Raw genomic sequence first — 16,204 nt, forward strand, 5'->3', positions numbered from 1 at the left:
CTGTGTCACCCTGGGCAAGTAACTTAACCTCTGTTTGCCTCAGTTTCCTCAGATGTAAAATGAGAATAATAATAGCACCTATCTGACAGGCTGTTGTGAGGATCAAATAACATTATTTGTTAAAAAAAAAAAGTGCTTAAGTACAGTGCCTGGCACATAGTAGATTCCATATAAATGCATATTCTCTTCTTTCTTTCCTCTTTCCCTTTTCAGTATTTCAGACAGCTTTTAAGAGGGGCAGAGTCACCAACACGAAATTCAAAATTCAACAGGTATGCATATTGGACAGTTTCACTGACTAATTATTGTTATAAAAGATCATCATTGAGTGTTGGCACTATAAGCCCCTTAATTAGACTGATAAATATTAAGTACACAGATGGCCTTACAACATGCTTGGACTAGAACAATTTAGATGTTGAATTACAGTACCATAGAGAGCAAAATGATATAAGTTCTTTGCTAGTTAAGCCTAAAATTAATATTTGAGCTCTTGATTACCCATCCTATTGGAAACTATGCATAACCACAATAAATCTAAATTTTGACATTATTGCTGATCTTGTTCCCTAATGAATATTTTTACAGGGTGCTTTCCAGTCATAAAGATGAACTGATTTTTCTCCCTTCCCCCATTCACCTAGGTTGAAATTGAGCAACCAAAGAATAATCAAAAGAACATCACGGGGAGAGAAAAGCTTGTTTAACACTTCACAAACTGAATTATTTACCTTATACTGAATATGTTTACCTTATAATTTTATATTTATGTATTATATATAACATAATTTATATATAATTATCTTATAATTTTAAGGGCATGTGGTAGATCACAAAATGAATTTACTTTGGCAATCTGTAAACAAATTGAGAACCAAATCTGTGTAGAGAATGTGTTAATAAATTCTGCATTTTACCTGGAGCACTAAATAGATTTGAAATGGTTCATGTCTTATACAATATAGTTAGCAGGATAAATGAACACGTAGTGAATTTTCCAGGAATTGGAAAATTCGTCTGCCACAGTGGGTACTTAATAAATGTTGAAGCTAAAATACGATGTAGATTTTTAAAAAATGTTCCAGTTTCTTCTTAGCTGTCAATGTATCAAGCAACTTATGTCCCCAAATCAGAGTAAAATTTATATTTAATTCAGAAATATTCCAAATATAACAAATTTTCAAAAATTCTTTTCTGTGAAAACCTAAATCTGGCCCAGGCCCACTTCATCTAGCCATGTTATCATGTGTTCCTGTTGATTTTATGACATTATTCCTAAGGATTTTTTCTTATATAAATATCAGTATTATATCCCTGATTAATTTTTTAAACTTTCTTAGTTTTTGAATTGGAGCTTGCTTATTTCCAGACTTTCCTTCTCACCTTTCCATGTATGATTTCACATGTCTGTTATTGCAGAGGTAGCCTAAGTTTGGATGATTTTCGGTAAGTTTTGAGCCAGCATGTAATTTAAAAAAATATGTTGCCTGTTTAATGCCATAAACTGCACCTTGCTCCAAATGACAAGAAAGATACTACTGTGCTGCTGCCTTTACATCAGCTAATTGGGAATTTCATTTTTAAATGAACCATTGTATTTTAGTCATCCTTTTTAGGAAATAGCATATTGCATAGAGTTAATAAATTACATTCTTTCAGATATGTTGGATCTTAGATTTTTGATTCCTTGATTTTATTTATTTGCTTTTATTTTATTTATTTTTCCTCCAAGTAGGACCCAGGGACCCAGAAAATAATTGATATTTTAAATTTTAGTTCATTGATATGATTTAATTTTTGTGTTCTGGATGTTATTGCAAGAAAAGTGATGAACGATTCGTATACAGTACAAAATTATACAAACTGCAAAGTATAATATGTTACCATTTTTAATAAACATTTTATTTAGAAAATTTCAAATTATGTTGCAAATACCATTCATATTTATGGTGTAGGAACAATGTCTTGCCTACGATATTCTTGAATCTTAAAACCATTCAGAGTGAACTAGAATAAAAACTCTTGAATTTTTACTTCAGGATTTCCCATAAAACTATCAGATATGTACCACTTTTATTTATAAAGTATCTATAATTCCATTTATTTCTAATAGAAAAGAATATTCTAATTTTGTTTTACATTTCAAAATCTGTACATGAAATGTGTATAGTCACATCACCTACAGTTTTTGAAATCATTAGTCATTTATTTATTGTCAATATATTTATATTAGTGCAGTAAATTATTTGGTGTCTTGTTATTAGAGGGCTTCAATATTGACATGTAATTATGTATTTTAAATGCTTATTTTCCAAATCTAAATATGACTTTTTGTTTGGGGTTCTGCTGTAAGGGCAGTAATACATGGTAAGCATGAGTTTAGGAGCTGGCTAAAATGTATGTTTATGGATGCTGAAATGTAACAATAATGAAACTGGAGGCAAATAGTTGCTTTTATGCTTACTTTTTTGTTGCTTTGGGGCTACATCTGTTTTAAAGTTCGCAAACCCTTGTATTCAAGCTTTTTTTTGCTGAATGTTGTTATGTTAGTTTTTATCCTTATGTTTACCCTAACGGTTCCTTTGGATGATTTTTTATTTCTGATATGTGGATATAAAATAAGATCCATCTCCTACTGTATGTCTCCTTGAATATTTAGATTTTAAAAGTTTGAATACTGTTTTATTTGTTACTTGTTAAAATAAACTAACAATTCTTTTCTATCAAGTTTAAGTTTATGTAAGCATTAAATATTGAAAAGGTCAAAGTATGAGTGATTTGCCTCATTTGCATATTATTTGTTTTGATTTTTTATTTTAGTGGAGTATTATATCTATATTTTATGTTGCTGTATGAACAAAATATCACAAGGAGGCTCTGACCTTCTGAATGTTAGCCTTTAAATTAATATTTTGAAGTTGTTATGTATATCATAAATATTTACTAGTATTTTTTATTGTCATGGTTTTTATTTTTAGATATCTTATAACTTTGCTATGTAACACATCCTGTGCAATTTTTAGCTTCTAAGATTTTAAGAATTACGCTCTGACTTTAAGATTTCAAATCATGATATTTGTACCTGTAGTTGACTGGTTTTTTAAATTATTTGCCTTTTATTACATGTCATGTAATCAAATTATAAAGTAATACTGTTGTTTGCTTTCTGTTTAATGTATTTTTGCTTATTCAGGAGCACCCAGAAAAGAGGAGAATCATTTGGGATTAGCAAAATAGGCAGCAAAATCAAAGGAGTATTTAAAAGTACTACAATGGAGGGAGCTATGCTACCTAATTATGGTTTAACTGAAGGCGAGGATGACTTTGTGAGTAAATTTTCTTGAATTAATGAACATGCATCTGGTTTTTGATTTGCTGCCGTAGATACATGTTGATCTACTACTATTTTGTGTTTTTCTCACCCTTACATCTCTTATTCCATGGTTTTTTTTCTTTAATTAATTTTAATTTACTTTAATTTCATTAACTAGCATTTTGCTAGTTAGTCTTGCTTTACTAACTCTGAATACCAAGCACAGTTCCATGCCTGTACTGAATGCTCAACAAATGCCTCTTGAATTGATTTTACTTTTGTTACTAAGGCAGAAAGTTATTTATAATTTTCTAGATGACAGGACATTAAAGAACAAACCTAATTGTTAATGTGACTCCAAGAACTTTTTTTTTCTTTCAAGAGGGGGCATTATTTCAATGATGTTGACACAGTAAAATATATCCTTATTCCAGCATGGTTTAATATACTCCTATTCCACCTTCAAAAGTAGACAGCTTGCTGTCTCCACATAACTCATTCTGTTTTTAGCAGCCATTTTTCTCAAGCACAAATAATTTCATCATCAGCCAAATCAGTAAATCTTATTATTTTGTGTTATATTGCAGAAATATAGAACAATTTTTAATAATAGAATTAAGAATTAAACAATAGAATTAAGTTAACAAGAAACTTCATTCCAGCTGAGGGAAAGTCCAATGTGAGTTAATGAAAAGTATATATTATAGAGTATTCTTAAAGAACCACAGTTTTATAATTTATGGTTGCTTGAATTATTGGAAACAGAAAGTTTCCAAAGAGTCTTCTTTTGACTACCTAAATAACTTATTTGAAACTAGCAACTTCTACTTGCATTCAGAAACATACTAAAGCCTTTAAAAATAGTTTGATCTCATTCAATTCAATAAATGTTTATTACATTTGTAATGTATGCACTCTGTTAAACACTAAGAGGTACAAAAATAAGTGATATTTCCTGTTTTCAGGGAGTTCACAATAGAATAGGCTAGCATTTCAATTATTTCATTCAGTTCTGCCCTCTGCATTTAATGAAAGACATTACTAATCTGGACAGTGTCCAAAGAAGGGTGATTAGAATGGTGAAGAACCTTTGGGGTCATGTTTTACAAGGATCCGTTGAAGCGCTTGGGGATTTTTCACTTGGAGGAGGAGAAATGAAGGGAACAGAAAGTCTAGGGTAGCTGTCCTCACGTTTTTGAAGGGCAGTCATAGGAAAGAGGAATTAAACTTGTGATATTTGGCTCAAGAGGGCAGCACCTGCACAATGAGTAGAATTACAGAGGGACAGAGTTAGGCTCCGTGTAAGGAGAACTTCCTGATAATTAAGGATATCCAAAAGTAGATTGGTTTCTCTTGAGCAGAAGAGTTCCTTCATGTTTGTTTGTTTAGGCAATTGGGGTTAAGTGACTTGCCCAGGGTCACACAGCTAGTAAGTGTCAAGTGTTTGGTCTGAGGCTGGATTTGAACTCAGGTCCTCCTGACTTCAGGGCCAGTGCTCTATCCACTACACCACCTAGCTGCCCAGAGGAGTTCCTTCTTACTGGATGAGAAGTATCCAGTAGTTGGAGATGCTTTAGAGAGCATTCTCAGGCAGGGATACCGCCTCTTGAAACTCAAGAAAAAGTTCTTGGAGTCACATTAATTGTGGAGCTTGTTTTTAGTTCCCTGTTATCTAGAAAATAATAGGTGTCTTGCCTTAGTAAGTTAATTAAAATCAATTCAGTAAACATTGAACATCTAGTATATACAAGGCATTGCACTTAGTATTCAGGGTTAGCAAACCAAAATTAACAAACAATGGACTAGATAGTTTCTCAAATCCCTTACAACTCTGAGTGTCTACTTCTCTAGTAGATTAAATAAGACATGCAAACAAATGTAATACAAAACCGGTTTGATTCTCATCACAAAAGAGTTAGGTCTATTCTGCAAGTATTTGTTTCTTCTCAGAACATCCCATTACTATCAGACTTTTAGTCAACTTTTTGTGTTCATACAGGACTTCATTTTTTCCCTGCCAGTTAATGCCATGTTTTAAATGGAGTCGACACCTCCACACAAATAACATGTGGCTCATACTGCATTCACGTTTCTTGGGGACAAGTTTCAGAAACATAAAAATTAAACTTTTAGTACTTGATATTGGAATTAGGCACACAGTGGTTAGAGCATTGGACCTGTAGTCAGGAAGACCTCAGTTCAGATCCCATCTTGGACACTTACTAGCTGTGTGACCATGAGCAAGTCAGTTGGCCTTTGTCTGCTTCAGTTTCTTTTTTTTTTTTTTTGGTGAGGCAGTTGGGATTAAGTGACTTGCCCAGAGTCACACAGCTAGAGTGTTATGTCTCTGAGGCTGGATTTGAAATCAGGTCTTCCTGATTCCAGGGCTGGTGATCTATCCACTGCACCACCTAGCTGTCCCTGCTTTAGTTTCTTTAGCCTTAAAATGGGTATAATAGCACCTATCTCCTAGAATTGTTGTAAGGAGGGTTTGAAAAGTGCTTTGTGAACCTTAAAGGTCTATATAAATGTTATCTATTGTTATTAATTATTTCCTACTGCCCACTTTAGTAAAAAAAAAAAAAAGGATCATGAAAACGAAGCCCTGACCCTTTAGGAGAAGTTGGAAAAATTGGACATTGTTGGGGAAAAAAACCCCAAAAAACAAACATCATATTGTACCATGCTACATTTTTCTAGAGTCCAAGAAAGCATCATCCTTCAAAGCCTGTAAATGCCCACCAGCACCAAAGTCAAATTTTTCAGTTTCACAACTATAAGGAATGTACCTCCAGAGGCATATTAAAAATCTCCTTTTTAGTTCAACTGAAAATATTAAAGAATAGTATTTTCTCTATCCTACAATTCTTATTATCTTAGGAAAAAGGTTCAGAACAAAAGCTAAAATAGAAAGAGAAATAGTTCTTGTCTGTTTAAGAACATTGCCTTCCCTGATCCCCTATTGCCCTTTGACCCACTTGAGGGAAGTACTTTCATTTTTAGAAAGTATTACAATACTGAGCTATAGGAGAAAACCTTTGAAGGGATTGGTTAAAGGAAGGAATTACGTAGTTCTAGTTGAAGATTAAGTGACTAATTTTGGTGACTAGAATTCTGGAATGTTAGCCCCCATATTGTATTTTAACATTATCATTTTTTTCCTCCAAGATTCCTCTAAATATTACCCTGAATTGTTTTGGATTATATAGATGTCCAAGGACTTGGGTGGGGGAGGAAATGGACTATGCCAGTTTGACCATTTCTCCTTCTAAGCTAGAAGTGCTTGGATATAGAATAATATTAATAAAAATTGTTTCTGAGAGACCCATTCCTAAATCACTGTGTATCATATTAATATTTTTCTTTGATACTCCAATACTGTACTCAGCTTTTTTTTGGTTTTGTTTTGTTTTTTTTGTTGGGCAGTGGGGTTAAGTGACTTGCCCAGGGTCACACAGCTAGTAAGTATTATGTGTCTGAGGTCGGAGTTGAACTCAGGTCCTCCTGAATCCAGAGCCGGTGCTTTATCCATTGTACCACCTAGCTGCCCCTTGTACTCAGCTTTTTTGAGGAGTCTTTGATGTACATGTTACACCTTCCCTATTAAATTGCAGGCTCTTTGATGGCAGGGGCAATGTTGTTTTTCATCTTTGTAGTGTCTTTTACATAGTAAACTCTTAAAGTAAATATTTCTTAAATTTAATCTGTGGCATTTCTCATTGCTTACTGTCTTTGGCTACTATTCATTGCAATGGCCCTCATATCACAGAAGAGTACCCTAGAAGCTTGGCTGCTGGCCAACAGGGAAGCTGGTTATTTTCTTTCTATTACCAATGGATGATTCTTAAAAAAAAAAAAATCAATGTTTCCTTCTCATGGCATAGCTGATTAAGGCTTGACTTTATATAGCACTTCAGTGGTACAGTTATTTATTTACTATCCTAAATGAGCTTAATTTATTAATGTTTTTAGAGCTAATTTGATAGAATTTAGTTTTAAAATTTTTTTTCTTTTTTATGAAATTAAGTGCCAGCAGATATTACATTTCAGTATGATGCAAAGAATAGAAAAGACAATTGCATATGAAGTTGTGAATTACCATGGTAAATACCTAGTGAGTGGTGCCGACTGTAAGTGCTATCAGAATTGACAGGAACACATGATTGATCACTTTGGACTGAAGTAGTCAGACATGAATTTATAGAGGCAGTGGGATTTCATACCAGTACATGAAAAACCCTTTGAAAATCAGCCATTCTAACTAACAGTAGCTGTGGAAGAGAATATATAAAGGAAAAGCAGGAAAGGTAGCTGACTTGTTTTTGTCATGTGCAGATATTTCAGACTCCATTTGTAAAACACTCTGAGTTTATGTGGAATGATTCTAAGATTTGTGTTTTTGTTTTTTAAACAGACATATCACAACTTCCATATTCACACAATAGTTGACTTTGAGGTTAGTCACCTTATGAAGCTATACTATTTTTCCAGAGATGGTATCATTGCTTAAAACATTTTTGGAATTCTTCTAGATTTATTTTCAGAATCAGCTCATGAATCACCCAAAATAATCAGTCTCGTGTTGTAGCCATACTTCATTTTTACCTTCAGATTCTTTAGACTTGGCATGAAATATCTTTTAGTGGTTTATAAAAATCAAATCCACTTTCCAAAGATTCAGGTTTGCAATGTGAGAGACAAGTTGAAAGAATTTATTTCAGCCTGAAAGGCAATTCCAAAAGAATAGGACTAAAGTTGCTTGTGCAAGGACAGTGTAATGGGGAAAGCATGTAGCTTCGCAAGAGAATGACTTTGAAGGATACAGCACTCATTTTAGTGTATTAATGTCTATGTTTGTTAAAAACAAAACAAAACAAAACACTTTGCTTTATAGTTGTAAGCTGTAGTTTTAATTGAACCAAGTCATATTAACATCACCTTCATGTTTCATTGTAGATTGAAGAAGGTATTGTTGTATTGGAAGATGACTCTCCGGTAGAGGCTGTTAGCACCCCCAGTACACCCCGAAATCTTGCTGCATGGAAAATAAGTATCCCATATGTGGACTTTTTTGATGACCCCTCTTCTGCTGACAGGAAGGAGAAAAAGGAGAGAATTCCTGTATTTTGTATTGACGTTGAGAGGAACGATAGAAGAGCAGGTGGGAGTAAGATTTCTTAAAAGCTAAGTGGAAATTGTTCTTCTGTTCAGCTCCTGCCATTTATCAGGCATTAATGAGCATTGTGCCAGTTGTAATAGTTGGGTATTGATCCATGTTAAAAAAAATGTGTGTGTGTGTGTGTGTGTGTGTATACACACACACACACACACACACACACACATATATATATATATATATATATATATATATATATATATAATATATATATAATATATATATATATATATATATATATATATATATAGTAGTGCCTTTAGTTCCAATACAAAAAAATACAATGGTGTAGAATCTTATTTGTCTTATTTGTCAGTCATTATTTTTTGAGCCCAGAGTCTACTGAATAACTAATATTCTTTTAGCATTTTGTAGGTTTGTAGTTGTCTTTTTTTTAAAGGAGCTTATTCTTATCATCATCAATTATTTAGCAAATGTCGTACGTAGACTCTGTACAGGATTTGATTTAAAAGCCTTTCCTGCCTGTTTGTAATGTAACGTTTGTAACGTAATTATAATTGACAGGACATAGTCAAATACATATTTTTTTTTAAAGCTTACCTGCTTTGCTCTGTATTATTTTCTTTTTGATTGTTTCAGGTTTGGTCTGATAGATGCTGAGTGTGAACAGCAACCACAGCAGGATAAGAAACTACCACCCTGGACTTGGTCCAAGAATTGGGGTAGTTATTGTAAACAAGAATACTTCAAAGTCATGCAAGTTTTGGGTAAGGGAGAGCAGGAGGAGAGTAAGGTGGAGATCAGGGAAACTACCTTTCCTTCTAAAGGCATCAGTTTACCTGGTTTTCTCAAAAGCTGCTGTTGCCAGAAAGTGAAATGTGGAGATCAGGAAGGAAGGGGTACCCAGAGTAGCTGAATCTTCCCTTTTGGCAATAGCTCAAATCCGCATTCGTCCTGCGTAGTCCTGAAGTACATACCTGAGGCAGTGCTACTCAGTTTTGCTGTTGTTGCTGTTCTCCCTCGTTGCTGTTCTCCCTCAACATTTCCTTAAGTGCATGTTCTGAGCCATTGAAGATGCTGCAGCTGATTCCCACTAGGAACATAACTACTTGCTTCTATTTTCTGCAGCTTCTGTAGATTGGAATTTAAAGAGGTAGGAGGGATTAGAAAGAGAGACAGGCATTGACAGGCATTGGATTCTGCTCCCTTATATGCATAATACTTAAACTGTGGCTCCCACTACTGCTTACCTTGCTTTTTAGAACGTTTTCTAAAACTTTTTACTCTTTAGTTATAAATCTTTGCCATTAGAATTTTACATAAGATATAAGAATTTATTTCCCTTAGTTAAAACAATTTTGAAGTACTATATTTAATAATCGTATCAAATTAATTAAATTAAATAACTGTTCACATTGTTATTTACACTTTTGATGACTTTAGCACTTTTCATGCTTTTTATTTTTAAAGAGTAACATAAAAAAGCAATAAAATTTAGACTTTTGAAGAACTAGTATACATTTTTGTTTTATTTTTCCAGCAGTATAGCAAGCTTTATTGCTAAACTCGTGCTATATTTCCTGTAGATAAAGTTTCAGATAACTGCAACTTTATATTTAAAAAAAACCAAAAAACCTAACCATAGGGTTATTCCTAGGTGAAATGTCACTTAAATATATATATATTTAATATCTATAGCAATTTAAATACTTTATAGCAAACTAAAACCATTAAGCATAGATGATCTTAGAGATCATAACTGTTCTGGGAACAATAATAATAGCCAGCCTTTATACAACACTTTAAGGTTAGCAAAACACTTTTCAAATATCATCTCATTTTATCCTGTCAGCTACCTGAGGAGCCTGGGAAATTGGTGCTATTATTATCCCCATTTTATAAATGAGGAAATTAAGGAATGCAGAGGTTAACTGATTTGCTTAGGGTCATACAGATAGTATGCTTCCAAGGCAGGATTTGAACTCCTGATTATAGGTCCAATATGCTACCTAGTGACACCCAGTACTACTGATAGTTACTTTGTATTCAGTGCAGTCATTTTGTTTGGGGGAACATTTTTTGACTTAAATCCAAATCTGTATAATAAGTATAGAATATAGTATGTTTCTACTATAACAAAATGCCTTGAGAGAAAACTTCATGAACTGAGAAAGCACATTAGATTAGGTATCAGAAGACATGTCCTGCCATTAACTCACTTTATGCAAGTCACTTAACTTGAGTGAGCTATAGTTTCCTCATCTCTAAAATGAGATGGTTGAATGTTTATGACCTCAAAGATTCTCATTTGCCACAATATTATATGATTCTAAATATTTTGATATTGCAAGAGCCATTAAACTTATGAAATCTCTAAATCATCCCCTTAAAGAGCTACATTTTAAAATCTAAATTATATAATTCCTTAACGTCTCTTCTAGTGTTGTAATTTTATAATAGAAAATATATGTATTTATAGTATAAAACTCACGAATTAATCAATTAGCTATATCAATATCTAAATTATTTTAAATTTGATTATAATTGAAGGTATGTCAATAATAGGGTAAAAAGAATAACTTTGTCAAGGATTTGGACTGCTTTTTCCTCGATCATAATTTGTTGTCTTAAAACCCCTGCTTTTATTTCACACCTTTTCAAGAAGGAGAAAATCATTTTCTTGTTTGATGTTTATATACTTTTCAGTCGGTCATGAACCTGAGCGTTGGTCTGTCTACAGAAGATACCTTGAATTCTATGTTCTTGAATCAAAACTAACAGAATTTCATGGTATGTTTTCCTTTTTTTCATTTCAAAGTCTTTATAAGTATCATGATAATTTTGGGGTGTGAGATTTATGACTATATAACTCTGCCTTATTTTAAAGAAGAAAAAAATAAGGTACTATTGTCAAGCTATATATAACATATATATAAACTTTATATCACTATGTATAGATGTATGTATGTATACACATATATATTTCTTATTTTCAGTGAGCGTTTTGACAGATATGGCTAGAAATGTTTGATTTAGCTTTCAAATGTCTTACAAATATTTCTATTGAAACAAAAATTATATATTTGTATTATATTGTTGGATGTACCTTTTGGGTATGGTAGTGACAAATAGACCTAGGGAGAAACTGGCAAAGAAAAACACTTCTTTCTTTTAAAGTTCACATAAGAGTTATGAAAAATCTCCAAAGGAAAGGAAATTGAAAGGCTGTGGCAGGGAATTGCTTTGAGTTTTCAACATGCTGTCTTCTACCTTGTTGCATGGTTCCCTGGGCTTGAAGGAGACTCTCTTCTCATCTTGGTCATTCAGATTCCTTTCTTTGAGGCTTAGCTCAAGTGCCATCACCTTTCTAGATGGCCTCAACTGAAGGAGTTCTCTCCCTTCTTGTATGTTTCTAAAGCTCTTGACTGAGAATTTGTAAGGAAAGCTCAAAGGAATTCAAGACCACATCCTACAGCCACCAAATTGGACTGAGCTATTGTCCTTCAGGTAGGATCCGCTTTGCTCCTCACAGCCTTGCATCGTGTCCTTTTCTGTTTCTCCTAGCAACTCTTCTTCTGGTATGTGGTTAGAAGAGGGAATTTCACCTCTATTTTTCTTTCTACTGGGCTAGAAAAAGATTAGTTGGGATCCAATTTACTCTTACTCTGGACTTAAATCCCTAAGAGTAGCCTTACTTTGAATATTTTAGTTTGTTGCTATATTGCTCACTTGATATCAGTGAAATATAATTTATCTTATTTGGAATCTTTAGGAAATTTAGTCCACATCATCTCATATTGGACCTCTTCCCTCCACTCAAACCATCATCACCTGAGCTTAAGCCCATATAACCCATCAAATGAACTCTTGCAGTAACCTCCTAATGAGCCTTCATGCCTTCAGTCTTACCCTTCTTTTAATTTTAGCCCTCCTAAAGCTGCTGAAGTGGTTTTCCATAAGGAGAGATTTGACCATTCACTCCCCTTGTCAGTAAATTCCAGCAGTGTACTTCTGCCTATAGGATCAAATATAAGCTCATCTGGCTTTTAAAATCCTTCAGAACCTGTACATGCTTATCCATGACTTATCTTTCTAGCTTTAGTATTCACTACTCTCCTTCCAGTGCCTGGTGCAAAACATATACTTAGTAAATGCTTGTTGATTAATTTCTGCTTTACAGTCTAGCCAAACTGGCCTTCTTGCTGATCCTCACATTTCATCTCCCATCTCTTTGTCTTTTCAGTGGTTATCTTTCATGCCTGTGTTACACCAGATATCTTTATGAATATCTCCCCTTGCACAGAGTATGTCAGTATTGCACTCATTCTCTGGATTTGGCTCATTCCCTCTAAACTGCTTTTAAACCAGCAGTCTCCAGAGATAGACTAGCATCACAGGGTTACATTCCCATTTTCTCCTACAGATTACCTTGGTGAGGGGAAATACATTCTCCCTACTCACTACTCTAGTTCTTGAGTCTTCATCCAAAGCATTTTCTACCTGCAACCAGACGTTCACAGTGCAACACATGTGCATAGTATGAGATTGATACAATCAGAGCCACTCCTTCTATACCTCATTGGCTCACTTTCTCACTCACCACAGCAGCTTTTCCAAACGTTTTCATCTCTCTTCAAACCTCACATGTCCTTCTCCTTCACCCACCCTCATTGGAGAATCTTGCAAAATTGAGGCCATTTGCTGAGAGCTCCTCTTTTCCCTTCCTCCCAACATCTCATATTACTTAGAAGCCTTCTGCCACTATTACTGACCTCACCCTTTTCTCACATGAAAATGTGATCCTACCCTTTGCTAAGGCAAAACCCTTTACGTAGGCAAGTGATTCATTTCATCTTCTCTTCTCCAGCAGATTACGTACTCTTATCTTCCCCACTCATTTATCCTTCATTCTGTCCCTGTATATATGCTGGCTATTTTCCTACTACCTACACACATGTTCATGTATCCCCCTTCCTTAAAAAGCTCTCAGTTGATCCATCCATGCTCACTAGTCCCATATCTCTTCTTCCTTTTGTGGTGAAGCTCCTTGAGAAGGTTGTCCACGATATGTACCTTCACTTCCTTTGCTTTCACTCTCCTCTTAGCTCTCTTGAGTATGGCTTGTAACTCATTCAGCTGAAATTACTCTCTCCAGAGTTACCAATGATCTCCTAATTACTAAATCTAATGGTCTTTTTTTGTTTGTTTGTTTTCATTTTTGTTTTTTGGTGAGGCAATTAGGGTTAAGTGACTTGCCCAGGGTGACACAGCTAGTAAGTGTCAGGTGTCTGAGGCTGGATTTGAACTCAGGTCCTCCTGACTCCAAGGTTCTATTCACTGTGCCGCCTAGCTGCCCCTAATGGTCTTTTTTCTATCTTCATTCTTCTTGATTTCTTAGCAGCCTTTTACACTGTTGATCACTCTTTTCTCTTTGAAACTCTCTTCTCTAGGATTTCATGACACAGTTTTGAATCACCTTCTGCCTGTCTAACTACTTCTTAGTCTCCTATGAAAGATAGGTGGTGCATTGGTTAGAGTGCTGAGTCAGGAAGACCTGAGTTCAAATCTGGCCTTAGACACATATCAGTTGTGTGATACTTGGTAAATCACTCGACCTCTAAATCATCAGACACCTCAGTTTCCTTTGCTGAAAGGGGAGGTGGAGTAATAGTGGTCCTTAACTCTCAGGGATTAGCTCAGGATCAAATGAGCTAATTAATATTTGCACAGTGTTTGGCCCCTAATAGGTGCCTCTAATTAGTGCTTATTTCCTTTCTTTACTTCTTTTTTCCTTTGCTAAATTTTTATCCAGGTCATTCTAACTGTGGGTACATGACAGGGCTGTCTTCTCTATCTGTATTATTTTACTTGGTGATCTCATCAGTTTCCATAGATTCAATTATTTTCTCTGTGCTGATGATTCTCACATCTACTTATACACCCCTAACCTGTCTATTAACCTCCAGAACTGCATCTCCAACTGTCTGCTGGACATCTGTAACAGATGTTAACCATGTGCAAAGCTGAACTCATCATCTTTCCCCTTACACTGTCTCCTTTACTTAACTTCCTATTACTTCAAGCATACCACCATTCTCCCAGTCTCCCAGGCTTGCAACTTAAGTGTTATCTTTGACTCCTCACTCTTTTATCCACCTCTCCACCCAATATTTTGCCAAGTCCTATCAATATTACCAATTTCTTGTATATGCTGCCTTCTCTCTTCTGACACTGTTACCACACCTCACTCCTAGATTACTGCAATAGTTTGCTAGTTGGTCTACCTGCTGTAAGTCCCTCTCTCCTTGAATCCGTCTTATAATCAGTTGTCAAATTGATCTTCCTACAGTGAAAGTCTGAACGTATTACCTTTCTATTCTGGAAATTCCAGTGACTCCTAATCAGCTCCAGAATCAAATACAAAATCCTCTGTTTTGAATTCAAAGCCCTTTACAACCTGGCCATCTCTAACCTTTCTAGTCTTCTTACACCTTACACCTCCCCTTGTATTCTTTCATCAAGTGACAGTGACCTCCTTCCTGTTCCTTGAACAAGACTCCATCTCTAGACTTTGGGCATTTTCACTGGCAATTCTCAGTGCCTGGAATATTCTCCCTACTCATTTTGGCTTCCTGGTTTCTGAGTTCCTTAAAGTTCCAGCTAAAATCCTTTTATAAGAATTGTTTCCTGATCTCCCTTAATGATGAAGCCTTTTGTTTGTTGATCGTTTTGGTACAGTGCCTGACATATAGTAGGTGCTTAATATTTATTTGCTGTTGTTGACATAGCCATTATTTTAATAGTAAAACAAAAGAAATTAAATTATGGATACTAATATAGTAAAGAAAATTCATTATATTAGTTCCTATTCATTTTAATGACTTGACAGCCCCCCCTCCACTTGATTTTCAGTGATTTCACTTGAAAAGTCTCAGTTCCCTCCGTTTCCCCTATCAAATCTATAACCCTTTTTAATTATAACTCAGTCTCCAAAGTTTATGTGGTTTCTCATTTTCTTTGGTTTCACCTGCTTTAGTCATAAGACAATATATACAGATCAGTTGAGGTAACGATCATGCTTTGTGCTCTGAAGTGTTTTGCACAGTCCTTTATAGCTCTTTGGTGCCCTTGAAATTTAATTTCTTTAGTTTTTTAATAAACTATTTTTTTCTGTCTCTTTATAACATTAAGTGAAACATCATTGCATATTGTTGACAAGTAGTTCAAAGTCCTCACATCCTTACCACAGGTATTTTTTCTCCAGAACTGTCCATATTCTACCTGAAAGCTGAATTTCTTACACAATGCATATTAACAGTATTTATTAAACAAAGTTCTTTTTCAGCTTGTATTAGATATCAGAGTATTCATCTCACAACAATATCTTACATCCTTTGACAAGATAAATCTGTTCTTTTATAAAAAACATATTTAACGTTCTTTTCTTGACCAAATGACTCCATTTATTTTATAAGATAAGCTTATATCTTATAAGATAAGTTTCATTGGAAACTTCCTTCCTCCTCATTTCCATACCTTTGAATCCTTTGTTTCCTGAAAAGTTCTGTTTAAGCACTACCTTCAATGTGAAACATTTCCTAATCTCCCAGCTGCCAGTGACCCTCCCTCCCACAAATATTTATTTTGTATAGACTTATTGATGTATATATATGTAGTCTTCTGAGAGAATAAAGTCTCCTTAAGCTCTGGAGCTAATTAATTTTTGTCTTTGCATCCCCAGTGTCTGACACATG

General features: G+C 34.6%; 1 protein-coding gene across 6 annotated transcripts in view; it reads left to right on the forward strand.

Annotated features, from left to right (window-relative positions):
* Window positions 1–16,204, forward strand: part of SNX14 (sorting nexin 14) — a 108,568-nt gene that overhangs the window by 48,175 nt on the left and 44,189 nt on the right. For 4 of the 6 annotated variants that reach the window (XR_002322329.2, XM_020976299.2, XM_078155250.1 and 1 more), the window contains 5 exons: window positions 214–272; window positions 1,420–1,446; window positions 3,194–3,326; window positions 8,270–8,474; window positions 11,157–11,240. Coding sequence is in view for 5 of the 6 variants with exons in the window: in XM_020976299.2 (XP_020831958.1) it covers window positions 214–272; window positions 1,420–1,446; window positions 3,194–3,326; window positions 8,270–8,474; window positions 11,157–11,240 (508 nt within the window). In the remaining variant the exon portion in view is untranslated. The remainder of the gene's footprint in view (window positions 1–213; window positions 273–1,419; window positions 1,447–3,193; window positions 3,327–8,269; window positions 8,475–11,156; window positions 11,241–16,204) is intronic. The other 2 variants (XM_020976301.2, XM_020976302.2) reach the window with 1 other exon arrangement.

The sequence above is a fragment of the Phascolarctos cinereus genome, unplaced genomic scaffold (genome assembly GCF_003287225.1).
Source record: "Phascolarctos cinereus isolate Bilbo 61053 unplaced genomic scaffold, phaCin_HiC Scaffold_5;HRSCAF=322, whole genome shotgun sequence".
Classification (NCBI taxonomy): Eukaryota; Metazoa; Chordata; class Mammalia; order Diprotodontia; family Phascolarctidae; genus Phascolarctos; species Phascolarctos cinereus.